Source organism: Bombus huntii, chromosome 16, assembly GCF_024542735.1.
Source record: "Bombus huntii isolate Logan2020A chromosome 16, iyBomHunt1.1, whole genome shotgun sequence".
Lineage (NCBI taxonomy): Eukaryota > Metazoa > Arthropoda > Insecta > Hymenoptera > Apidae > Bombus > Bombus huntii.
In genome coordinates this window covers 5,962,654-5,990,131 of record NC_066253.1, presented here as the reverse complement: position 1 = coordinate 5,990,131, position 27,478 = coordinate 5,962,654, and the positions used below count along the sequence as shown (strand labels likewise).

Below are 27,478 nucleotides of genomic sequence, written 5' to 3'. Positions count from 1 at the left end.
ACTTTCTCTTTTATATATATATATGTATATGTATATATATATATGTGTGTGTATATATATATATGTACATATAATAATAATAATAATATTATAATAATAATAATAATAATAATAATCATCACTACTGATCTGTTTTATTTACAACATTGAAACTATTGTACTAACGAGTTTTTTTACTAAGTTTCTTGTCTTCTCATCTCTATAACACGGCTTACTTATATCTTTATACGTAGCAACAGAACGCCTTTGTCACTTTATCAGAATGTCCATTATACAGATAGGTTAGAGCAATCAGAGAGAGAATTATACAACGAATAGAATACATTACAAAGCTGAACGTATGTGTAATCGCAAAAAGCAATTTCATTATCATTCTTCGATCTTTGTTACTTTTCCTTTCAATCGCCGTTCTCTGTTTTACGTGGATTTTTCCACTCGCCTCTTAATAGATGTTCTTCTTCTTTTTCTTTCGAAAGATCTCAAAGGAGACGTTCATACTTAAATTTATCTTACAAAAAGTATGTACAAGTTTCACAATACTGCCAACCAGGTGATGAACATAAAGCTATACACACCCTTATCTCACATTCGCACCTGGTTAACGCAAGTAACTTACACTAGTATACATGTTTATTACAAAATATCGGCTAAAGTATAAAGGAATACCAAATGCCAAAAATATCGCTCGTTTAGCTCTCCCCATAGCCTTTTTTCTCGAATTGCAAGTATTTTTCCATGTCATTATTTTGTTTATGCTCCTTCTCTTTTGTTTTCTTTTTTTTTTTTTTTCTTAAATAAAATCTGCAGTCAAATAAACACAAGTTAGTAAGTAGTTGAAGAATTCGTACACTGTAGTTTTATATTTTTTCTATTACTAGCGAAATCCATAGAATGCACAGGGATTTCAGTAAAATTCATTCTTCTGTATTCCGTTTTTTTAATATCTTATTCCCTAGTTACAGATCTCTCTAAACTTTAATGTCGTGTTTAAAAATTTGTGTTTTAAGCATGTTACAACAGTAAAACGTGGCTTTGTCGTTTGCTAAAACCTCGCAATTTTTGTAACTACATAAATTTACCAATTGTGATCACTTTTTGACTATTCGTTTGAAACTGAATGAATACATAAAAAGGTGATAAACAGATCGATCTGTTGGCTCGTGAAAACTCTTCGAGGAACTATATGTATGTATAAGTATTAAATATATTTTTCATTTATCCGAAACGTTGTTATCGAAATCTTAAATTGTACATAATATCTCACTTCTTCGTTATTAGAAAATACTTTATTTTTCTTTGTCTCTGTGCGAATAAGTAAAATTTAGTTACCTCGAAAAGTTTTCTAGGTCAGTTCTTTAAACATCAAGTATATCGATCAAAATGCTTCTCTTTCTCTAGTACTGTGTTTAATGTTTGATTCGATAATTGCTTCCTATATCCTATGATGTTTATAATTGTTGTTGCACATGGGAAAAGATCAGCGGAAAGTAAGAAATATTTATGGCCTTCAGATTCAGCAAAGTTTAAACTCTTTTCAGCTAGAAATTTTCCCTTCGACCGAGAAAAGTAATTCGTTGTGTGTATTTCTTTTGGGTAGAATGTTAACCATGAGTCTAAAATCTGCGAAATATACAAAAGCCGGACAGTTATAACTCATATTACAACGAGGAACTCCCAATAAGAAATTGTAATTAATTAACGTATTTAATATATATATATGTACACACGACAAATACGCGAGAATTCCGATATGAAATCTTTGTACAACACGCTAATCTTAAATTACACCGCTCGCTGTGTACACTGGGAGAATTGTCCTTAATCAAATGTACCATTTACATTCGTCAAATAAAAATACAGAAAAATTAATGATCACCGGACTAAAAAGGAAGAAAAGAAAATAACGAAAATAGATTTACAACACAAATAAATAAATCTTTTGAAAAACAAAAAATTAGATATCTTTTTTAATACGCGTATAGAACAATTAGAACAATTTACAAATTTCGGAAACGAAAAAGACGCACTCTACCTATCTATTCGTTAATTCGTTTTCTCACTTTTTCATTTACAAAAAATAGCTTACGATTCTCCTGTCATACTAATTTCTTTTTTCTTACTGCAGCTTATATTCTCTTCCTCTCTCTCTCTCTCTCTCTCTCTCTCTCTCTCTCCCTCTCTCTTTCTCTCCCACTCTTTCTCTCTTTTATACATTCTTTCTCTAAATCGCCTCTTAAAGAGCTTTGTACTTCAGAATGAATGTTCAGTTTCAGGACTTCCACGGATCATCAAATAAAAGGTTATTTGTCGCGGAGACGCCTCTCAGTATCAACTAAAAACATGTTGTACTGTCGATCGTGTTATGGAAAAACAATGAAGAGAAATTAGAAAATTTGAGCGCAAAAGAACAATTCTTAAAAGAAAAGACATGTCAGACTCTTAGCAGGAGGTACAGAGTGACGAAATCGATACGTAGGAACATTCAGTCTAGGGCCTGTACAATTTTACCCTAAACAGACCTGTTTCCTTCCTATAGAATCGACATTATTGTCACAATGGAATTAAAAAGCGAAAATTCCAATTGTCCGATAATAAACCTGGCACTGTACAGTGATATCATCACTTGAATTTATTATTTACTTTTCCTAAAATTCCGATCATGCCGATACTCCTTTCTTTTTGTTCTTTCTATTAAAAAAAAAAAAAAAAAAAAAAAAAAGAAGAAGAAAAAGAAAGAAAGAAGAAAAGAAAAAATAAAACATGAAAATAAAAATAAAAATTGCAACTCACAGCACAGTGTTTGAATTTTTTTTGTATCTCTCCCTCGATCTTTAACTTAAATATACATTTCGACACCGTTATATTATGCATATATGCAAATGATATTTACAGAAAAATCGTATAATATTGGTATGCACATTTTGTGTATCTGTTTTTGTGTATGTGTGTATACATATATAATATATATAACTGTCAGATGTGGGCTCTGAATATCACGATTATCATTCAGATTAATTTCAGCTTTGTTACAATTTCGCCACAATTGGACTAGTGCTATATATAAACGTTTTTTAGGGCACCACTTCTCCAATATAAAAAGTGTACGCGGCGTACGATACACTTTTGGCCATAATGCTTAGATGCCAGTAGTTTCCTTAAACACGGTCATATAATGCGTGAGAGCATTACGTTTTATTTTCTTTCATTTCTTTCGATTTCTTTTTTTTCTGTTTAAAATACTTAATTATCACTTTAGGCCACGCAAATTCCATCGAGTGCGTCTCCGAAACCATCAGTAGTATTAATATTCCTTGTTTCTCCTTTCACAATCAACGATGTACGCACATAAAGGTTTTTAATACAAGAGAGAACAGTGTAGCACCTGGTATCACGAATCTCTTCTGATTTACTGTCAGTTGCGTGCGCGAATTATCATCTTATCATATAATCTAAATACCCTTTTGCTATAACACGAATGACGTTAAATAGAAGAGATCGTGAATTTATATTCTGTTCCACTCAAGATATCTTGTTTCACCCCCTTCCCTTCTCTCAGGCCAGGGAGGATAACTTAACACTTTAATCTAATGGAATTAAGCGACCAGCTGCGAGTTTCGCTTTTGTTCGAAACCAATCGACAAATTAACTCGCGATCCGACGAAGTCTAATAAAAATTTTTCCAGACTAAAAACTTTTCGACAGAGCTACCTTTTATGTGGGTTAAGACCTTGGTGCCGGGTGATTATAAAACTGTTTCTGTGATTGGCCAGATGCAGGATACATTTGATTTCCAGGTGGCGGTGTAACAGGCGTGTATTTGGAGATCGATACTGCTGTGGTAGACGGCGGAATAAACTGGGGAGGATACGGATTTGAGCCTGGTGGTGCTTGAGACGCTTGGGGTACTAAGAATTGTTGTGGCTGTTTATTTGCAGATGTCTGAGGTGTAGCATTCGAATAGACTTGTTGCGAAGAATTCTGTGGAACTGTGAAGTTTGGGTACTGAACGGGACAAGGTTTAGCTTGGAACTGAGAATAATGGATGGATGCAGATCCTGGAGGAGGTATATAGGGTTGAGGAGGCAATTGAGGTACCGGGTAACCTGGTGGAGTATTCGATACAGTAGGATGAGGCGGAGATGTTTTACGCGCTTTCAGTATTGCCTCCGCCGTTAAACCTGTAACGATTTACAGTCATGTAAAAAGTAATGAAATGGCAAAAGAGAATAGTAATATTTACCATGTTTGCGAGCTCTTTCCTCTTCGTCGTCGCTGAGGAACAATCCAAATTCTCGTTTCAATCTTTCTGTAAGATTTTCTCTTTGACGTTCGACTAAAGTTGGCGCGGCAGACCAACCAATTGTCCCTTCCTCACCACCTATAAGAGTATGAAATGTTGTAACAAAATAGTTTATAATTTTTGACGCTTAAACCTATTGTTATTATCTCAACCTTAAACCTCTTAGTATCCTCTATATTAACCTTTCTTTTCCTCGCCTTCCACGTTCGTGAAAAGCGGTAATGTGGTTAAGGTCGGTACATCAAGAGATAATGAGATTTTGGAACCTTCCTCATCGGAACTGAGCGACGAAGTTCCACTGCTCGCACTGTCTGATCTACCTCTAGCTCCTCCCTTATCTGTTGTAGAAGCATCACTCGACGGTTCAGGTTCTGGAGGCGTGCCAGACGATTGCTGTTTGCGTTTACGGTATTCTGATATGGACAACTAGAACAGTAAATTACTTTTGAATAAACAAGAAACACATGGTAGAATAACTTCGAAGTAGAAATTTTATTCTATAGTTATTCTAACCTTTCGTTTAACAGGAGGGATTGTTTCGGGTTTAAATGCAGGAGCTGGCATACTATTTGGAACGACAGTTCTCGGGTCCTTTAATCGTTTAATTTCTTTAGGCGGAGCTTCCTCCTCTTTTACTGGAGTTTCTTCATTGTGAACATTTTGAGGGGTTGGTTTTGCTGTACACTCTTGTATCTCTATAATCTGCTCAGAAGTTTCAGACTTTGGCTCGATGTATGGTGTATTATTTTCTTCTATCACTTCTTCTTTAGCGCTCTCGTTTGTTAGATCATCCAACTTAGCTTCCAGCAATTCCCTTAACGCCGTCGAGAGCATAGACTTTTGTTCGCCATTTTTGGATTCATCTTCTGTCTCCATATCAATGGTAGATTCGATAATAGCTGCTTCAAAATTTAATTGGCTTTTTGGAGCACTTGTTGCTTCTGTCTTTTTACGAATTCGTTCACTTAATGGTGGAATGGAATGGAAACTCTTTGGTGGTTCTGTGATAGATTCTGTGTCCATGTTGGAAGACACAGACTCAAAAATGGATTCTTCGGATGAAGTAACGAACGCGGACGGTTGTTCAATTTTCTGAGATTCCTGGCTCTGTTCGATTTCTTTAATGCTATTGTCAATGATACATTCTGGTTCGGGTTTGCTTCCGAATTCTTTGAATAACTTTTCCTCGTGGTTTAAATTGAATGATTTGAACGTTGGCGACTCGTATTTCACATCATCTATTTCTTTATCCTCAGATTCGGAATCTTCTTTGGAGCTCTCCATCAAACCCTCAATACCATCCATGCTTTTATCCTTCTCCGAACTAGTATCTACTTTTTCCTTATAATCATTTCCATCGTCGCCAGTAATTTTCTTCATTTGAGCTTCAACGTCAAATTCATCGATCGACATGTTGTCGTCAGATTTCATTTCGCACTTCGCGTCTTCGGATCTTTTATCATCATCACATTTATCGTCTTCAACTTTAACCATCTCACTTATACTACCTCCGAATTCTAGTTTCATCTCAGCCACGCGTTCCTTCAGAATTGCATCCGATTCCATAACAGCGACTGGAGAGCTGAAATCTTCCATTTCTGTGTCTCCTTCGTTTTGATCGACTATCTCGACTGTACCTTTTTCCATATCAAAATTCTCTTCTTTCTTTATAATATATTCCTTCTTGCTCTTATTTTTCTGATGGCCAACCGGTTCGTTTTTAACAGATCGCAATTCATTCTTGATAAAAGATTTTGACTCCAAGTGCATGTAAGTGTCACAATCCATTTCATCTTTCTCTTCCTTCTTCACCCCCATGTTCTCTTGTTTCATTATCGAAGTGTCTATCACTAAATGTTTCTCGGATTTTACAGTTTTGAGATGAAAATCCTGTGGAATATCTATCGAAAGTTTTTGTCGTACGGCCTCGTTTGAATTCGCGTGTTCGTGTGAGGCAACCTCTTGCTTTACAGATTCTGTTGCCGTGTGACCTTCTTCATTCTGATCAACCAACGAGGATTGTAGGTGCTCGATGAAATCGTCCTGAAAAAAATGGTTTAATTAAGAAATCAAATTCCTATTAATTTACAAAAAAACATTTCAACATACAATCAAACAGCAACTCACTTCAACAGGACACAAAGATCTATTGTTCGGAGTGGACTCAGGGACTAACATAGTAGGTGTAGTGGGTGGAGTGTAATTGTCTGACGATAAACTTTCCCTAGCTATTCTTCTTTTCTTCGGTGGAGCTACCATTTCACTGGCCGGCGGACTCTCCGGTCGACTATTTGGTGAATCACATTCTTCAGAAATGGCTTGACGTAACCATCTTTTCTTGGCAGATCCCGTAGAAACAGGGCAAATCGTATTTCCACTGATTGCCTGTTGTTTGCGTTGTGGCGGTGAATCACATATTCCAGATACCGAATTCGCCGCCTGCACAAGAGTGGCTAAACTTTTGGCTGCATAACTCTGCGTTAAGAATTCTGCGGATGAGTCCGTCGGTAAAGAAAAATCCGAAGACCTGCAAAGAGGATTTATCGAATTCGTCGCAGAAGCCGGTGGTAATGCTGGTAACGGTGAGATCTGAGATATATTGCTTTGCGGTGGATCGGGTGACTCTTTTAACCATTCATTCATTAGAACTTTCTTGGTTTTCGGAAATTTAAAGCCAGGAGCTAGAGGACCAACCGCTGCTGCGACTAACAAGCAAGCCGAGGATAAAGGAGTGGATGGAGTTGAACTTTGGGAGCTGCTGCTTGCACCGCTGTCACAGGTTGGACTTTTAACTGGCGTTGGTTGTTGCAAAGGAGGCGAACTCGGTCCGGGTGCGTTAGAATTTGCTAAAGCCAACAGTAAACCAGCTGCCGTTGGTATTCCTTGATGACCAGCTGTAGTCACGCTTTCGTTCGTGCTTTTGGCAGGAGTATGCAGGTGATAAGGAGCATCTCGACTTTGCGAATGATTTTGGTTTAACAAAGGTGGTGATTGCATCGAATTGCTTTCTTCTCCGGACGATTCGTCCGAATCCGCGGAATTCAATCTAGTTCTTCGACTGCTACTTTGCGATTGAGAAGTACTAGTAGTCCGTGCTCTACCCTTTCTTCTCTTCCGCCTTAAAGGTCTATCGGAATTTTGTTGTTTTTGCTTTGTTTGTATCGTGACGCTATGACTATCTTCGTTATCGCTATGCGTACCACCAGACTCCTTCCGCTGTGCATTTCGTGCTTGAACTTCTTGTTTCCTTTGTTCCGCTTTCTCGAGCCTCTCGAAAGCTTTCATAATAGCTTCCATCTTTCTCTCTTCTCTGGTCATCTTCTTCTTGTCTTTCTTAGTCTCTGGCACTATTGGTTGACTTAAATTCGGAGAAGTTTGCGGCTGTTGCACTAGCGTCAGCGGTTCCTCTTTAGGTATTTGGCGCACCGTATTTGCAACGGTGGTTGTAACTGTCCTTCTTGGTGGTGCGGATACCGATGATGACACTGTCGTCGGCGGTGGTGCAGGTTGCGTGATGACAGTATTATTGGATATCACGGTCGAGGAATCGCTGTCCTCGCAAATTGTGTTTCGTCTACCCCTTCGTCTCCGCTCTCGGCCATCTGCATTCTCAGCCAATGCTCCGTTGCTTCCTCTTCTATTCAACTGATTTAGAGACACTATTTGACATTCCCTCGGGTTATTACACGCACAGACAATGGGCATCATAGGGCTATTTGGATTAGGGGATAGCAAGAGATCATGTTGTTCGTGTCTGATCGTAATCTCGGCATTTTTCTCAATCGCGATTGTAGTCACAATATACAAATGTAACGTTCCTTTTTCTATACAATGTTTCACTTCCGCGTTAGGTTTACAACTACGTCGCACAAATCTAGCATCGTTTCCATACGTTCTTGTATCTACACAGACTTCTGTTCCGTCTCGTGGTAATCGATAAAAGAATACAAAGGGTCCGGGCCTCTGAGTATGATGCCTTCCTTGAGGATAGGACGGTCGATGTTGCGTACTTAACATATACTTTCCTCGTAATTCAACGACGGGTGTGTTTGGTGGGAGATACATCGTTGCTACCAGAAACTATATAAGAAGAGTAAAAATTTTTTTAAGATACTTATTTTCATTAAAAAATAACTGTCCTCGTTTGAAAAAATACTTACCCTAACGTTGTTACTATGTACGTTGAGCCTACACTTTCCGGTGGCAATGACATTCATGTTACTCTGTCTCAAATCACTGTGTGTACCATTTACTTTGATAGATGATATCCTGGCTCGTAATTCTGGACTATAGTGATTTGTCACTGCTTCCTCGTAACGTTCGATCCACTGTCTTAGTGGCGCGACGTTGGAGTTCCACGTATCTTGAGTTTCCTCTTCTTTATCTTCCAAACTCATTCTCCGTTTAGCTTTGCGTTTACCCGGGCCTCGCTTTGTAGCTTCTTTTTTACGAACAGCACTGGATTGTCTCGGATGAGAATCTCTCCTCTGCCTTTTCGCGACGTTATTATTATTGTTGTTGTTATTGTTGTTCAGTCGTCTTACTTGCGGAGGTTCGGATTTTCGTCGAGGAATTTGTTGTTGCAAAGTTCGTTTCTTGGGAATCGTACTGACCCCAACGTCAGTATCTGCCGAACTGGTGGACGATGTATCGGATGATGTATCTGAATTTAGCAATTCCTCGCGTTTACGCATTTGCAAAGCACGAGCTCTTTGCCTATCTACTCGTCGCGGTCGACAAATCTCACAGAGGTATTCGTCAGGAATGTTAGAACGATCTATACCCATGCAATCAACGTGTTGCCAAACTCTGAAATGAAAAATTTACACTTGCTATAGCAGCGCACTGAGCTGAATTCCATTAAATATCTTAAACGTCACAACTTAAACTTACAAGCAACGATCACAACAGATCATGTATCCATCATCGTGTTCAAAGTCACTAGAAATGAACAAATTTTTAAATATGAATATATAATATAATATACAATATATAATATAATATACAATATATAAATATGAATTAATATATTTTTTAATACAAATAATTACCATATACATCTAGTAACACTGTCTTCATCATCCCCTTCACCCTCGGGAGCAGTTTCGGTTTCTTCGCCTTCCAGTTCTGCGTCCCTGCCTATTTCGCTACTGATAGCACTGGCTGCATCGTCGTCCATATTAGCGCCACTAACAACTATGATGAATAACACAAAGTCGCATGAAAAATACACGGCTTTCATTGTTATTGTGAATCTAATCGAGTAGCTAGTAGGATTTCGTACCTTTTCCATAAATGTAAGGATGCTGAGAAGTCGTAGACGAACTTCCGGCACCGTTGATAGGCTGTTTTGCATGAGATGGGGGTGACGGAGGTGATGGTGTTCGTGGTGGTGGTGCCCCATAATTGTGATCCTGTAGGACGTACTGAAGACACTATAATCAAGAATTACGTGTTCTAGGAACAACTATACAGACTACAAAATGCAACAGTGTACACTGCAAAAATGGCACTGAAGATTCGTTATTAAACTTCGCGTTATGTTTACTACGATATATGTGTTACCTCGTAAGGCGGAGGTATTCTTATAATTGGAGTTATAGGACGTTGTTGACGCTCGTCTTCTTTAGATTCGCGCAGCTCGGGTTCGATTCTGGAAAAATAATAAATTTAATTATTCAATTGATATAGAATGTGCGCGCGGGGTGAAATAAAAGATCAACGAATATATAAATGACAGAAATAGACACTAACTTATTCTCAACATCTTTGCGAGGTTCCATGCTAGTTACTGGCAGTAACGTCTTTACTTGTCCAGATTGTTGTCTAACTTGCTGGGAAAACTGTGACGTTGTAATAAGTTGTTTTTGTTGTATAGCTTGCTGCTGTATTTTAATCGGCTGATTTTTATGCATCAACATATTCGTGGCAACAGTCTGTTGAGGAAGCAAGGTTTTGATGCTTGTCTTTTGTGCGATCGCAGTTGCCGGACCTTGACCTTTCACCGCAGCTACGTTTGTATTTAGAGAGGTCTTAATACCGGCTACCTTTTGCGTGTGATTCCTTTGAGCTGGTTTTTGAGGAGGTATCGTTTTGATGCATCCAGGCTGTTTTTGAGCATTCTGCGGCCCTATAACGTTCTGTTGTTGCTGAATTATTTTTACTGGCTGCGCATTCGCATTTCTATGCAACGACTGTTGTACAACGTTCTGCGAGTTCGAAGTTTTTACGGTATTTGCAATTTTCTGAGGTACACTACTTTTCAAGTTGCTCTGCTGTAAATTTTGCGCTTGATTCTTCGTCACACCTACTCTCATGACCATCTGTTGTTGTTGAATCTTGGAGTTAACTACCTGAGTTCGTTGGTTATTGGGGATGGTCGCGGCGATCGTCGCAACCTTTTGATGAACATTTGTAATACTGTGACTTTTCTGTGTTTGTGGATTCGTATTCGCTTGTTGTTGCTGCTGAGACTGTTGTTTCTGCGCCGCTTGTTGCTGCGATTGTTGTTGTGCTTGCGAAGTTTGCTGTAGCAACTGTTGTTGCAATTGGGACGAGTTCTGGATATGTACTTGCTGCGATTGTTGTGGCTGTGGGATCACTGGTTGTTTGTTTACGGTTAATAAGTTGGCGTTCTGGAGCGTTTTATTGATATTTGGAACGCTGTTACTCTTGCAAGCGCTCGCGAAAGATTGTACTCTGCTGGAATTAACCGTGGTCGCAGTCTGAGACTTTTGCAAAGCCGTCGCAGTTTGTGATCTTTGATGCTGCGTCGGCGGCTGAACCTGTTGCACGTGTTTCTGAACCTGCGGTAACTGTTGCTGACATTGTACTTGCCCCATTACTTGTACCTTCTGCATACCAGCTACGGAGTTGCCACATTTTTGGACGTTATTCACCGCCGCAGCGTTCGATTGCTGCCTAGGCACAGTCACGGTCTTCTGTGACTGAACCTGTAATTTCTGTAATCCCTGCTGTTGATTACCCGGTATCTGTTGTAGTTGTGCTTTATGATTCGGATGGCTACTTAACATCTGCGACGATACCTTTTGATTATTGTAGACCTGCGCTACTTTCTGCGTGTTCGCGGCGTTTGCTTGCGCTTTCTGAAGCGTCGAATTCCCTTGTTGTTGGGCTCTCTGTACGTTGGTATTGTTCGTGACTTGATTAACAGCAAACTGGGTGGTTTGAGCGGCACCAGTCGACGACATTTGGCTCTTCTGTGCGGTCTGTATCCTAGGTACGGAGTTCCTCTGCACGGTTACCCCTTGACTGACATTCGTCACAGCCTTCACTTTCTGCAAGTTAACCGTCTGACCCTGTCCGACGAGATTTTGCGTTTTCACGTGTATCCTTTGAATGTTGGGCAACGAAGTCGCGGTAGTGATGGCTCTAACCGCGTTGTTGCTTACGACAAGCTGTGAAGGGACCGGTTGGACTTTTAAAGGCATGTTAGCCTGCAAACTAGATATCGTGGTCGTCTGTTGCTGTTGTTGCTTGCCCTCACAGGTGACGACCACCTGATTTCTAGTTTGCTGTTTGCTCTGCGTAGATACTGTGGCATGCTGCAAAGGATACACATGTGCTACTCCGCTACCTGGAGATGATATAGATTGAGCGTTTACCGGAACATGGGTTACGTTGGAGGATGCGTTCAGCGTTAAAGGCGCGGGCTGCGTTTGATGGCTAGACGACGGTAATTTCTGAGAGATGACGCGAGTCGACAGCACCTGGGTGGTATTCGTTTGAGGTCCAGTGATTCTCTGCACCTCCCTAACGGCTTTTGCTACTGGATAGGTAACGCTAACTGATTTCACGGTGGAAAAGGAAATAACATGACCAGTTGGAATTTCTGCAGCGCTTTCCAAACATTGAAGGATCTGTGGTTTGCCGCCGGCATCGTCGGTTCCCGTCTGGTTCGATGTTTCCTGATTCACCGACGAGGACGGCTGACTGCTGCTACAGTTCTTCTTCTCGAGGGATGTTTCTACGGTGCCCAACTTTAAGACGAAGCTCATGGTGGTTTCAGCACTCTGTGGAAAGCTGTCAATGCGTTTTGACGCGACGGTGGCACCATCGTTCTCGTGAGCATCGGTATGCTCGGTTGGGGACGGCGGGGGAGGTGGGCCAGGCCCTGGGGACAATTGCTCCCCACCTCCACCTGTTCCACCCCCCGATAACTTGATCACCGACGGAGTCGACGTCTTGGAGGCCTTTCAATCACGCCAACTGGAAACTCGAGAGAGTTAGGATGGGATGGCTATCCTCGCCCTGCTTGACGGGATACCACGCTCTTCGATTCCGCTATTTGAGGATTCTGAACCATAGGCTGCAACATATAATCGACGAATCTTCTGTTAGTCTCGAGATAGTAAGTCTCCATCGATAATAAGTTTTTAACGACATTCGATTGAACAAAACGTATAGTGTAAGGGCTCGTCTTCGCTGAAGCACCATCGAGCAATCTCTTGTCGCTGTTCCAAGTTTCTTGAAAAAGTCGCCGCATGTTGCTTCAGTGCAGACGAGTTCTGAGAAAAGATTCCTTGAAAAATTCGACGATAACTTTAGGAAAACGATTCAACGTGTCGTTGGCTACGTACCCTAATCCAAACATCTCTCAAAGGGTGTTAATTATTCATCGTTCATGACGTGGCCATGGAATATTTAAAGATATTGATCCAGAAAAACGTTTCCAATCGTTCGATAAAACTAATGCTTATCTAATAGATATGGTTTTCCACGAATCTGTATAAAGATCTATCGAATGGGTTCACGATTGTTTCGATATCGTGAAAGCTGAGATACTTAGCAACGGTGAAAAGGAAATGGGAGAAAGGAACCAAACGGTATTTCATGTCTTAAGTATTTAATTACGATAGCAATATCGACAAGAGAAAGGGAAAAATGATCGAAATGATAATTTTTGATCGCGTTTAACAATGATATCCTTCGCTGTGGAACCGGTTCGGAATTCCGAGATAAAATCAATTTAGATTAGACCGTGAATCGACGTGAATCGCGTTTAATACGTTTAATTATCATGTCTTCTATTGTTTAATATCAGAGTCGTTCATCGATTATCGTTGACAAAATTCACATACAATGGCTACTTTCTAATGAAGTGTTCCTCTTTTTTCTTTTATCACATTCTACATTTCGCTTTCATGGTATGAAATTTTGGTAGTCGTATGAAAGTATGTACCATTAAATAATACTGATCGTAACTTTAATATACTTGAAACTAATTAATTAATATGTCGATGGCATACTGCACAAATATTGTTTGTCCATTTTTAACGTTTTCTAGAAAATCAGTCTTAAACAATAAATAAATATTTTAAATAGAATAAATTAAATAAAATTGGTTGCAAATCGTACATTGATGCTTCTTAGGGATATAAAATGATCACAATGGATCATGCTCGTTGAAAGTATCTTTATATAGGTACACTGTGTGCAGTAAACAAAGTTATTGTTTTCGACAAACTTATGAAGTGGATATAATAATTTTTATACAGAATAACGAAAATATCTAAAGACTGAAATTTCACAAGAAGCAAACGCAATTTATGCAATATAATGATAATGAGATAATATTAATGTTCGAGTAATTTATCAATATATTGTAGTATCATGTGTGTAGTATGTATGTAGTATATTGTAGTAGAATATCCATGATACTGTAACGTATTATTCTAGGTGAATCTTTAAAGTAAACTGATAATTTTAAGACCGTTCGTACGCTATTCGCACAAACTATTCTATCTGTATTATAATTAAATAATAATTTAATAATAATAATTCTATCGTTATAACTAGACTGTGGATTTTTATGCAAATTCATATTTTTGAGAATATAATGAAAAATGTAAATTTGCCTGCCAACTGTTATAGAAGGCGCTATACTTTGCATATTTTATTTTTCATATTATCTGCATTCTGTTCGATTTTGCACTTTTACATTTCCTATAAATGCATAAAATCGGCAGTGTAGTTGTAATAATATAAACACTTAAAGGTGTTAAAAATCGTTCGCCAACTGTCCTGAACAAAAATTCATATATTTAAGAAGATTAAAAGACGAACAGGATGATGGAAAGCATACACTATATCCTATTGCGATCTGTTAGGGAATTCGCCATTGCTAAAATATGGTTGCATATAACAGCTGCGAAGGAAACGACGCAATACGTAATCGTACGAACAACGATGAATCACTTGGTGTTGCACTTTCCTCTCCCAACGATAATCGAGTTTCCTGGCCGTAAGAGATCGTATATCCTAAGCAAAGAGAATAAAAAACGCAACAAACCGAGATTGTTGCGTGCGATTTCGGAAGTGGCGAGAAGATTCCTTTTGAAGAAACGTTAGGAGCAGTGCGATACGCATTTGCCAGCTCGTGTCAAGTCTGCACGTGCGGCTCAACTTGCGCCAAATGTGCCTGCGTGTTCTACCACCTTGTGTGTACGACGCGCGCACCTAATGAGTTAGTATTGTCAATATCCTCCACCGAACTCGAATTGCGTAAACAGCCGATCGGATATAAAAGATACGAGGCATTGGCCGGCCGCGGCGCGGCGCGGCGGTAGGTGCTATCGCCAAGCTGAAATCGTTTCGTGCAACCATCGATAAAAGAGAAAATATAACGTATTCAAATAATATGGAAATACTTTCAAATATGCAAGGGAAAGTGAAGGAGAAGCGAACTAAAAGTGAGAGAGCATGTACGTATTTTTCTTTTACTTCCGCTTTTCTGCTTCGCAATTTTAGACAAATTTCAATTGTAGTTTAAAGTTTAGAGAATAGAGCGGCAACCGCGTTGCTTTTGCGCGATACAGATTTCTGCAATTGTAAATGAATTTTAACTTGGATTAATGAATTGATTAAAATTGCTTAATAAATAAATACTAGGGTGGTTTATAAGTTCGTGTGTTTTTTAAATACATTACTTCGTACTATCTTTTGCAATGAATAAAGTCTTCTAAATCGTTTTAGCAGAACTCCGAAGCGAATTTTGTTTAAAAAGAAAATATAGTATTTCCTTCGCTGCTTTTACTACTTGGAAGTTTCGCACCAAGTAGTGATACAGAAGTACACGAATTTCCGACTTTTCCGTGTTCCTCTCTAAACGAACAATGGGATAAAATACAATTAATTAATCAGAATGAAATATAATCATTTGAAGGGCTACTAAATGATACTAGAAAATAGTACAAGGGAATATATTTAAAAAACGCACGAACTTACGGATCGCCCTAGAAATTCAATATAACTTATAATTGTAAGGAAGAGCGGTTGTATATCCACTCGTATCGCAAATCAGTCGAAGCAATAACGATAATCTGCGAGCTCAGATCAAGACCGTTTTGCATAACGATATTTATCCACTTTTTATATATATTTTTTACGCTTCTAAGCGTAATCATAATTTTCATTCTTCCAACTTTGAACAGCATGTTCTATCGTTACCTCTTTTTTTTGTTTTCATTTTTTGTTTAATTTACAAACCAAATATTGCTAATTACTTGATGAGGTAACGCGAACATATAGGTATCGCGAAATGAAAAATTCCACGGCGAACGAAACTAGAGTCAGGATCACGTGACGAATGCGTAAATAGGAGGCAGTTTGTTCGATGCGTATGCTACCGTTTCTATCGCACTCATTGTCAGTGGCACGTGCTGCTACTACTGAAAACCATTAACGGCAGTGTAGTCGTTTCCCAGGCTTTTGTCCCCGCATTCTCAAAAGAGGTGGTTTGGACGGTAATTGGACGAGGTTTTTTTTAGAAACAAGTTGATATAAAAGAAAAGACTCGCAACTAATTAGCGTCGCACGAAGGAAACGCAGTATCCAATTTTATTGGATAAGAAAATACAAATAAAACAGCTTCGTCCAAAAACGTATAATTTGTAATTCACCGATGGAAAGTTGGATCGTGTGGTTTCCTATAATTAACGCGATCTTCCATTTACAATTTACATTACGTATTGTGGCTTATTACAATTAATGATTGTCTGTATTAATATTTCTGTAATCTTTAGAAAATGTGTGCTTTCAATAAATATCTTGTAACCTCCATGTATACATTTCCAGATTCGTTTCAAATTTTACCAATATAATAACGACAGCTGTGTCTCGTTACACTGCTAATAAAACCTCAAAATGTTTTGTATAATATATATATAATAAAGAGTTCCTAAAAATGCACGAATAATACTGTGAGTCACTGTATGTACACATAAAGAGCAGCATGTATTTCCAGTAAATTCTGCCACGCTCCTGCTCAGATGTCTCGATCTACATAGTGCATGGGATCGAATTTAACCCTCGAATCGCCGATTCATCGGGTGTTGTCGTGGTCGATTTGACGAAAGCCATCGTACGTTATACAGCTATATAGCTGTCACGTGACTGGTTACAGTGTAACGACGTTATCGGCACTGTCAAAACGCCAATAGCAAGGATTCAGCTTTCATCGCGCAACCACGCAGGCGTCTGTTAAGCGAGGTTATGCACTCTGCAGTTCCTCGTTGTGTGCTACATTCGATTAAATTTTAACCAAATCTTGTGAAATTCCGAAGAGATTTCGATAGTTTTCATCGTCCGTTTCACCAGGCAACTCTCTTGCCAGTCCTCGCTCTTTCTGAAAAATGCATTTTTCCAAGTACTCGCTTAGTAAGCGCCGAGAACCGCTGGAACGCAGTATTATTTCAGATGCTACGAAATCAGGGAAATTGCCAGAACCAACTGCAGCATTGTAAAAGAAACAAAACTATATTCGCGTAGCTAAATATAAACCTTGCTTCAGCGGTTGCGTTCCATTGCGAGCTGGCTAATAAACGTACCGCGATGCACTTTCGTAAAATACAATTTACATTTCACCGAGAATAACATCTTATAAAATATTTAATCATCCTACGGAATAGTACCTCAACGTAGAGCGTTTTCTAGGCGACTGGTTTCTCCTCCGTGTGTCACTATGATTTCCTAGAAATATCATATCGATAAACGTCTTTTCGATGTTAATGTCTTTAGTATTTAATCTGTACGTCACACAGCCAACACTGGAAATGGATAATGCTGGATAAAACTTGGTCAATCTGAATTCGGATGTGTACAGAATAACACACATTAGTAACTGACTGCGAACGTTCGCGCGTTTTTGAGAGATTAAAAAAATCTACAAAATACATATAATATGCAAAAATATAAACAAGTATTCAAAATGCAGCACTTATTATAATATTTAGTAAACCAAGCGAATTTTTATTTACCTTCTATTCTCCTAATTACGTTCACAAAAATTACATAAACATCCACAGCCACACACTATGGTACAATATACCGAATAAGTGTATCCAAAATTCCTAATTCGTTGTACCTCCCTCGTTCGTTACATATACAGACTTTAAGACTTTTGCTAGGTTTTGTGAACACTCGAAGGATTAACCAAGGTATCTTTAGCATTATCGACAATTTAGGTGGTTAAGTTTGGTACCAATTTGTCTAGTTTACATTTACTCCTTGTGCATTTGGTCTGTTTGATTCGTGACTAATTTCATTATTTCTGCGTAAGATTTATTGGTTGTTAATGGAGTTGAAGTTGTTTTGTTCATAACCGCCCCCCCCCCTCAAAATGTATTTAACTATATTAAACAATTAGGAATATTAAAAAAAAAAGAAAAGAAAGAAGAAAGCATCTTTTGTTTGGTTTGATTGTTGTTGAGTTACCCAAGACTTGATAATATTGCGAAGGCAGTGTATCTTTTCCGGAGGGTAAAGGATTAGTTGGGTGGTCGCAGCAGCGAGGCAACTATCGTCGATGTTAACAACGGCGGGTGTTCTAGCCGCTATTTTGCCGCGATGTTTCCAACAGTCGTGAAGTTAACGAGGTTCCGCGCGCGAGCGTGCAGCGTTGCACGGGCTGGTTTGTCACGTTGGCAGCAATGGGATTTGTGGCGACCTACTTGGCGTACCTCGACCCTTGCATTGATTCGATACGAACCAAAATTATTCCTGAACGATTATCGCTCGATGTTGACCTCTCCTTCCACGTCCTACCATCTTGCTTCTTTTCCATCCCTGATCACATCTATTCACGGATATTTGCCATTCTAGTTTACCTGCTCCTGTTAAGCTATTATATCAATTTCTCCAACTAGCTCAGCCAGATAAAACGTCGTTCGCTGTTTTATGTAGTTTGCCCGCTGCAAATTATCGAAGAATCGCGTATCGGTGGGAGCAGAAAGAAAGCTCGTTGGATACAATATTACTCTGTTTACAATATTATCAATCGAGCATTGTTACTCGACATGTGTCGACAGCGTCTCCAACAAGTTGTTTGACGCTTCCGCTGACCCCTTCTCAACCACAGGGCAATTCAACGTTGCAGGGAAACGGCGTTGCTCTCACCAGCAACCCGTGCGCAGTTGGAACGCGCATTCTACTGCCATGTAACTAGCCCGATTGTGAGCAATCGTGCGGATGAAACTGGCAATGATATCCCGATTCATCTCTCTTTTTAAATCTTGATTCGATAATCAGGTACAGGTATCAACCGTACAACACGGTGCTCCTACAACACGGATTCACTCTAGCACGGTTCGAGGATTGAGTAATTCTTCCAAACCGGCGCGTAATCGGAATTTTTAAGTGCAAGCATCCGTCATTCGATATCTTTCATTGGAGTCAGCGTATGTGTATTGTCTCAGATTTGCGCAATTTTGGAATATTGAAACTTTTAATCCATTCTTAGTTTGTAGAGTATTAACCCTTTGCACTCGAGAGTTCTTGCGCCATAGGGAAGCAGCAGTTGGAAGCTTCTCTGATAAAAAAAATCGATAACATTTTTCACAACTAACAAAAATTGAAATCATACATAGATTAACGAACGACGTTTAATAGAATTTAGTAATGACGAAAAAGAAAATATTATGTAACATAAATTTATAAAACTTGATTAATTATTGACTGTTTTAATAAACATTAGTACACTTTTGTTAATCTTTGGAACATAATCTTATTTTTGTATCAGTTCTTTGTTTCGTATAACACGGCATATTTTCGGAACTTAACTACGTACTATCGTGTTATACGGGGGATACTAGTAATCAAAGTAACTCGATCTCCCGTAAAAACGTATACAAAGAATCCTATCCATATTGATTCTTTTTATAGCATGCTTCCCATTTTGCTTATGCCCATCGAAAATGACGTTGATTTTCTCCCCTTAAAAGCAGCATTAATTCCATCCACTTTCTCGTCGTTCGTTCGAAATACGCGTAGAATCGAAGAAAAGCAGCGAGACCATAACGCGACCTCCCACCAACGACGATACTAACCATACCTACGACTAGTTCTACGCCGTTAAATAAACGTTCGACTTCTCTCTCCCTCTTTCTTCCTCTGTCTCTCTCTTTCTCCCCGTCCAAGCCCGTTTTTCTGTGAGTCCATCTTTCGCTCTGCTCTCCGTTCCTCCCTGGTAAGGGAGAGCACGAGCGTGTAACATACAGTAAGCCGTATACAAAGGCCTGATTGCCGGACACTCGGTGAAATATGCCAGTTCCCCGCCAATAACCGGTATCGCGCTGTCCTCTCTTCACATTTGCGCTGTCTTCGCTATGTTCACGGCAGATCGGCGTGGAGTGGAAGGAGGACAACGCGCCGCACACAACATCGCGCGGAGAAAGACAAGGAGAAAGAGAATCAGAAAGACAGAGTTGAAAAAGGCGAACGAGAAATTGCTAGTGGAAGTAAACCGAGATACGAGACAATACTATGCCCGAGACAGATGCCACTGCGCGAAGCTTTTCTTTCGCGATAGTATGTTTCCACGATTAACTTTCTAAAATATCCGTTTCTTTCTCGGAACTCTCCTGCTTTTTTTCTATTACGTAGACAATACATTGGATCGTTACGTGGATAATTCCACAAAATTAAGAGACACAAGAGGCAGAGGATGGTCAGGGAACGAGGAGGGATTTAAACGCCACTCATGAAGAAGATGGTTGTTGCGCAAAGAACAAGCACTCCATTCCGCGAGAGTTTCGTGCTACTCCGCTCGATCATGCATGTAAATGAATGGGAGCGTCACGAGGCCTGCGAATGTGCTCGTGCGCGCCGCTCCGCAGTTTTGCAATCCCTTTTCGTACTTTCGTGGCGGTCGATATGCAACACACCACCACGGGAATCGCAGTCGTTCGGCAAACTCCTAAAAGATGGCTTGGCGTTTCCACGAAACTGCTGCTCTTTATCCTCTTCAAATTTTACTACGAACCCTCTTCTACGGTGGCTCGCAAAAGTATTCGTACACTTCCCATAGAAAATTTTTATGTGCATATTGTGCGTGTTACATGAAACATTTTGATATTTCATTAGCACTATAATGAGACACGACTGCCAAGATTATATTGGCAAAATTTGAATCCAATCTGAAAATATACATACAAGTTACAACATATTTATTGCAAATTTATATTTAGTAAAAAATTAATATATAGTATGAATAATCACTTCAAGCATATAAAAAGTGTTAAAGATGGTCCCAGCGAATGCTGAGACTTATTAATAAACTGCCGATTTTTATGCATTTACAGGAAATTCGGAAGTGCAAAATTGTACAGAATGCGCATGATATGAAAAAACATATAAAGTATCAAAAATATAGTGCTTTCTATAATATTTAACGAGTGAAATAATTTCCTAGCAAGATTCTATATTTTTAATTATATTGCCAAAAATATGGATTTGCATAAAAAGCCGCAGTCTACTTACCAATATCGTGGACGACTGCCTATTTTAAATACTTTTGTGATATCAGCAAAATATATATCTTATTTATTTATATCTACTAAATACATATCTTGTAACTTCTGCATACATCTTCAGAATCGTATAAAATTTTACCAATATAACCACAACAGTTGAGTGTCATTACAGTACTAATGAAATTTCAAAATGTTTCGTATAAAACACGTAATATGCGCATAAAAAAGTTTCGCCCATGCATACGAATACTTTTGCGAGCCACTGTCGTTGATAAATCTCTTTCTTCCTTTTTGTTCCTTAACCAACTAAAATATAATCTTGAATCATTTCAACTTTCTAACGCTTCTCGATCGGCGGTTAACAAGAGAGAAGAGCGCGAGTACAGAATTGGCTAGAAGAGATTGCCGCGGACAATTTCGTTCTATTTGCCGACAGCTGCGATAGCGAACAACTCTGCGGATTAATCACTTAGGAATGCGACCGCACTATGGTTAAAGAAAGACCCATCCACGCTAAACCGATTGGAAATCATCCCATTGCCCGATAATCATCCTCTATTGGCCGAGGTTCAAATCCGGGAATTCAATTGGAATTCCTATCAAAAGTAAGAAATATCGATGGATAAAAATATCTTGAAAAAGCGTTCGTTAGCCGCGAAAGATCGGACGCGTAACGCGGCTCTGTGCATTACGTGGGAGTGTTGGAAGATAGAGGGGACGAGAGACGAAGATTCAGCATTGTGCACCTCCGCTATTAAAACCAAGGTTACCGAGAAGCGTGCATCTTTCTTTCTCTCTCTCTCTCTCTCTCGCCTTCGAGTCTGCGAGTCTCCAAACCGGACTAAATCTCATTATTATATATACATTTCGTTGCACCGTCATTCTGGACGCTTAGAAATTCTCTCTCCTTATCTCTTTCTTCGAAAGATGTTCTCATCTACTTCTACGATTGCATAATCTTTTCCTAGCGCGAAAAGAACCATCTCCGCGTGGAAACTATTGGCGTTCGCTATTCGATAAAACGGATTAAACATCTGTTTAATCGCGCTTTAGATAAAACTAACGACGCGCGCCGGACAACCTTATCACGTCGGAATTTTATGCAATCGTAATCATATGCGATAAAATGCGGTAAACGTAGAAAACATAAAGCTAAGGGAAATGCATCGATTCAACTGTGATGAGGAAAAATCGCGAATGGTTTACTTTCGTGGGATATATTTTATGGCTGACCCAGCACGTCTGTATTCCTCTGTCAACAGCAAAAAGTTTTGCCACGGTACACGCTCCTTCGTTTATCGTGTGAATACGTCGTAACCCATAGTAACCGCGAGCACCATTAATACACTGTGATGTCATCCCGAAGAAATGCATCGGTTCTTTGCGGCGTAAATCTTGCGAAATCGTTGCTGGTCTCGGTATTGCGTTTGATTTTCCAGCGGAATTAACCAGATGCGTGCAACTACTATAGCTATATATAGCCCCAGTATTGATGGTACAAATGAGACGGGGATTATTCTACATGAAAGAACAAATCGAAAATATAGACTAAATATTTTCATTCGAGGCTTCGTTTTCGAAAAAAGTCGAATTTGCAGATTTCTTTAGCACGCGTGAATTTGGCTAATTACTAAACGAGTGCGAGTAAACAATCATAAGGTGTTACTCTATGTGCGAAAATAAATGAAAAATATAGAATAGAATTTGTCTGTTTAAGGGCTTAAAGGCTAGTTCTCAAAAAAAATTGAATCCGAACGTGCATAGTTGAGAATAGGCCTGATCAATTTTCAAATTTCATTTTTTCAGGAACGAAGCGCCCTATGTAGGAATTTTGTTCTATGTACTTAACCTCCTGTCGGTTATTCACCTCTATACATTAATACCATTAATATTAAGACTTCCTTGCCGAAACATTAATTTTTTGAATGAATCTGAAGATAGATTCCTATCATTAGACAAGATATTATTGTAAATCAATTAGTACAGGATATTAGTAGTTTGGTCTCGCTCTCGAGCAGCTTCCAGCAAACCGCTGTAACTTTATATGTACCAAGTTTTTCGCCTGATACGAAAACGATCAACTTTGAGGTAAATCGATCGCGATATCTTTTAAATGGCCAGTTTATATTCTAAAAAGAATATAAATAAAAGCAATAAAACTTGGTGAACGAGACGTACTTCAACTCTTCGAGTGTTTGTTTATAACTTGATCTTTATATTTTATTTATATTTTAATTTCCTGCTAGTTGCTTTGTTATTAATCTGGAAATCTTTTTACAATTTTTAGTAACTCATTCTTATTTGTTGTAGCTTAAAATAAAGAATATTTTAATATGTATTATAGTTTGTGTAACATCTTGCTTTTTTTAATAATTTGATTTCCAATTACACGTTTAATATAATAAATAAATCATTGTTTTTATAAGCTTCTTTTTATTTGGCTTGGTAATAAAATTTGTGTACAATGTCATTTTATTAAAAGTATAATGCAACTAAGTAAAGATGTATTTTTTAAATATTTACTTAGTAACTAATGTAATGTAATGTAATGTAAGTAAGTAATATACAGACTAAGCACTCCAAAGGTTAAGAAATCTTCGAACTTGTTGATCTAAAAACACACGCACAGTTTATCCGGACCATATGTTTGAATTCGTTCGATCGACAGATATCTTGCCGGTAATCGATATAACCTGTCCTAACTATTGCTAAGTGATGACACGAATTCGTCCATACGATGCGCCACCAACCACTACTTTGCCAATAAGTTGCGATATAGTAGTGTGCATACGCACTGACATCGTCCTATTGGATCTTTCTCGATGACGTCAGTAGGGTTGACCAATAGTAATGGTCACGAAAGAGAGACAGAACACTAGCAGCGAACTTGACAAATCCGTTACTATTGTTTTAATAAAAAAATGAATAAATGTTACCCGATATGACCCAGATTTCTAGAAGTACCTGCTTTGATATTGGCAGATTAAAAAACCAAAGATCATCGAGCTTTAAAATAATCAAACTCTTAAATGTTATACATAGGAAAAGATGTAAAAAAAAAGAAAGAGCTATCTATTAATAATAATCATAATAAAAATTTAATTGAATAGGAAAATACAATTGAAGTTTCTAGTTCCTTATAGTTTGGATGAAAGAAATGACAGATCTTTCGAATGACTTTCTTCTGATTCTCTTGTGAATAAAGTATGTAATATATTGTGTATGTCGCGCGTGCCCGTCACTGCGCGCGAACTTCCCTTGGTTGCGGTCGATACGATTTCACCTCGTAGCCAGCAAATGCTACCACCAGAGGCGTACCCCACCAAACTAAATTTCGAGCTCGAGCATTTAAACCTCTGTCTTCTTTCCATTCGCATTCGATCGATTTAACTTCAACTTGTTTTAACGATTCGATCGTGTTTTCAAATACTTGAATTCACAAAAAAATGTTCTTTTTACAAAACTATATCAGGCCTAACATATACCTAACGTATATAATAACATAGATTAGTATAGCTAATATAGAATAGTATACATAATGTATAGAAAAAGAAAACAATCAAACAACGTTGTCAAGATCAACATACTGAACAACTTCTTCCGCTCGGCTTTAGTTTTTAAATTATGCAGAAATTTATTAATATTATTATTGTTATATTATTTAATGATTCATTTTATAAATTTTTGTTCCGTAAACAGTCTTTCAATGATGGTAGATATATCTGTTACATGTTTGACCAATTGCAGATTAGAATAAAGTACAACATTCTATATATCAATCAATTCATTGAAAATTGACAATGCATTTCAAGGTCATTAAAATCAGGTAAAATACGCAGAGTTATGTAATTAATTGAAAATTGTATCCTATAAGAGATAAAAATGGAAGAAATGATTACGATCGGCCAACTGAGGAAATTCGTAGCGACGCTTCTAGTTACTGACAGCTACCCACGAGCACCATATCTGCAATCGTGCCGTACCCTACTACGAGAATTCCAAATTTGACTTTATAACTTCGAGCGACTTCCTTCCCGCACACATAACTTGATCTGACAAACAGAAACCATTCAGCTCGTCTCGAGAGATTTATATATGTGTAAAGATCAACTTTTCCACAATAATATCTTATCAATTTCGGTTGAAATTCGGCTGCTATAACTTGATATTCGATGAGATGCGTTGAATATTTCTCGATCATTCGATTAAAATGAACGTGGCAAAAATATTGATAAATTTAAAATTCTCGAGACGCAAAGTAAGACATACGAATGAGAATTTGACACAACAGGAAAAAAGATGCGAAGAATTTTGCGAAAGAGCAAAATGACGAAAGAAAATAAGAGAGATAAGAGTGGGAATTGGAAGAGATCGCGAAAGGATCAAGAAAAAAGAAAATGACAGTGGTCGATGAAAGTAAATGAAGGAACAAGAGAGGAAGGAAAGATATACGTATATACATATATACATATACATCTGTATATTATATATATGTGCAACGGACGAGAAGGGAAAGAAAAGAGAGACAGAGAAACGGGAGAAGGGAGGGGGCAACAATATGGCCGTCTGGGAGAGAAACCAGCGCCGCCTGGCTGATTTTTCCATTCCCGCCGTGAAATAGTTTTCAATATACAAACTTTCTTCGCTTGGTTATGACCATTAAATAACATTCATGAATTATTTAGTATTATACGTTTGTAAATTTGATAAAAACTTGCTAAAAATTGTCATATAACCTTACGATATTATATACCAATGTACTAGTATATATTGGAATGTACCAAATGTATTCAAAATAATTATTTCTGAAACTTGAAAACAATATTTTATAGTAACATAAGATGATCATTTAATTATGAAAAAGTTTGTAACAGTATATGCAATATTATTAATTGAAATACTGCCTGAATGGAACATATTTGTTATTACAACCACACCATACAACCTTAGAGTATCTGCAAGCAAATTAATTTTAGATTTGATGTCCATTCACTTGAAATAAGAAAATGTGCTAAGCAAAATCATTTTGAAGAATTTTGTCACTCCCTTATTTACTTATTCTTCCTACTTTTACAAATAACATATAATAATTATATACACATATATAAGTAAAATTATAAAATTGTCAATCAATTATGAAAACCTCTAACATGAAATAGTAAGAATACAACCTCATCTTCTTACATATTTATACAGCAATTTCGTTAGCCATTTCTTAATATCAACAGGTTTAGTAATTCGCAAATACACGATTAATTCTACTAATCTGAATAAAACCAAAAATATATCATATTAGCCTAACAAAAAGAAGTAGAAAAAGATTGGATAGTTACAAAGTAATCATTTGTGTAAAATTCTCGAGTAAAGACGTAAAAGAAAAGATGAAGAACGCAAGATAAATGTTTAAACATTACACGAAAGTTAATAATCACGTAAGTTAGACAACTTAAGTAGTATGTGTACGATGTGGTTGACCTGTACTCGCTCACCATTTTACTAATCATTGTTGCCACCATTCGGAAACAAAAATTGCAATCAACAAATACTTTTTAAACCTCTCTCTTGTTGCAAAAAGACAATGAAAAAATTGCAATCGAAATCAATTTAAAACGCCGAAATCGAAATTTCGCGATGTAGACATTTTTTTTCTTTCTTTATTAAGTCAAGTACAGCAATAAGCGGTAAAACAAGACAGATGTCAATAAAAATTGTGAAAAACTTCTCGGTGATAAAATTACTTTATATTTTCGAAAACGATTTGTAAAAAGGCACGAAATGCAAAATAATTTGAATGTCACAAACGATTCATAATATGAACAGAATGGAGCATTACACCTGTCTTTCATATGACAGTTCGATTGAATTTTGAACATTTGTCACGATAATTGCAACTTTCTACTCATTTGGAACAATAAGAATCCATAAAAATGTATTGCTTACCTTAATATGACAGGAATACAGAAGCTCACTTTAAACTTGGATGTAAACACAAGCATTTTTTAATGGAAGTCACACCAGGGCAGCTTAAATAATAAACGAAAAAACACTCTTTACATCGCGGGAAACGTTATTTCACTATTCGAGATTTTATTACGTTATTAAATACCACAATAAATACGAGAATTCACGATCTCTTCGGAAAACATCCATCGAAAACTAAAGATGGCAGCCATTCTTCTGTACAAAACAAAGGTTCACATCCACGGACTCGCAAGCAATGAAGCCTCGAAACCAGATAACTTCCGGCGCTACCATCAGCCCGCCATTTTCAATCATTCGAAAATGTATTAGCTTGTTTTCGATAAATGTACAATAAAATTTAATTCAACACTTCGATTACGTTTCTTCACCACCGCAAGAGTATCGTCTTGGCTTTCATTTATGAAGACGAAGAATATACTTATTTTTC

The 27,478-nt window shown here is 37.9% G+C and overlaps 1 protein-coding gene and 1 long non-coding RNA gene across 7 annotated transcripts; one reads left to right on the top strand and one right to left on the bottom strand.

Moving 5' to 3' along the window:
• Positions 1-759: 759 nt before the first annotated feature.
• LOC126874165 (uncharacterized) lies at positions 760-27,415 on the bottom strand. 6 transcript variants are annotated; one of them, XM_050635858.1, is made up of 13 exons: positions 27,010-27,415; positions 11,347-12,629; positions 10,055-11,262; positions 9,866-9,953; positions 9,585-9,735; positions 9,352-9,496; positions 9,194-9,241; positions 8,461-9,109; positions 6,428-8,380; positions 4,814-6,343; positions 4,483-4,726; positions 4,241-4,378; positions 760-4,178 (listed from the first exon to the last, which is right to left on the bottom strand). In XM_050635858.1, the coding sequence occupies exons 2-13, from the start codon at positions 12,316-12,318 to the stop codon at positions 3,721-3,723; spliced, it is 7,584 nt and encodes a 2,527-aa protein (XP_050491815.1). In that variant the 5' UTR covers positions 12,319-12,629; positions 27,010-27,415; the 3' UTR covers positions 760-3,720. The 6 variants fall into 6 exon arrangements, with proteins under 6 accessions (XP_050491815.1, XP_050491810.1, XP_050491811.1 ...); XM_050635853.1 differs by having other exon boundaries at positions 10,055-12,629; positions 27,010-27,092; positions 27,176-27,415; XM_050635854.1 differs by having other exon boundaries at positions 9,585-9,726; positions 10,055-12,629.
• Positions 12,636-16,381, top strand: LOC126874234 (uncharacterized). The gene is made up of 2 exons (XR_007692701.1): positions 12,636-15,024; positions 15,851-16,381. It is a non-coding gene; the product is annotated as an uncharacterized LOC126874234 (long non-coding RNA).
• Positions 27,416-27,478: the final 63 nt, after the last annotated feature.

What these genes read in the sequence shown, in the direction of transcription:
- LOC126874165 (XM_050635853.1), bottom strand. Translation starts at nt 12,318, where the DNA reads ATGAGCTTCGTCTTAAAGTTGGGCACCGTAGAAACATCCCTCGAGAAG. An exon ending in GAATACCTCCGCCTTACGAG is followed by an intron (nt 9,736 to 9,865) that starts GTAACACATATA and finishes TCTTGATTATAG; the next exon opens with TGTCTTCAGTACGTCCTACA. An exon ending in GGAAAGAGCTCGCAAACATG is followed by an intron (nt 4,179 to 4,240) that starts GTAAATATTACT and finishes AAATCGTTACAG; the next exon opens with GTTTAACGGCGGAGGCAATA.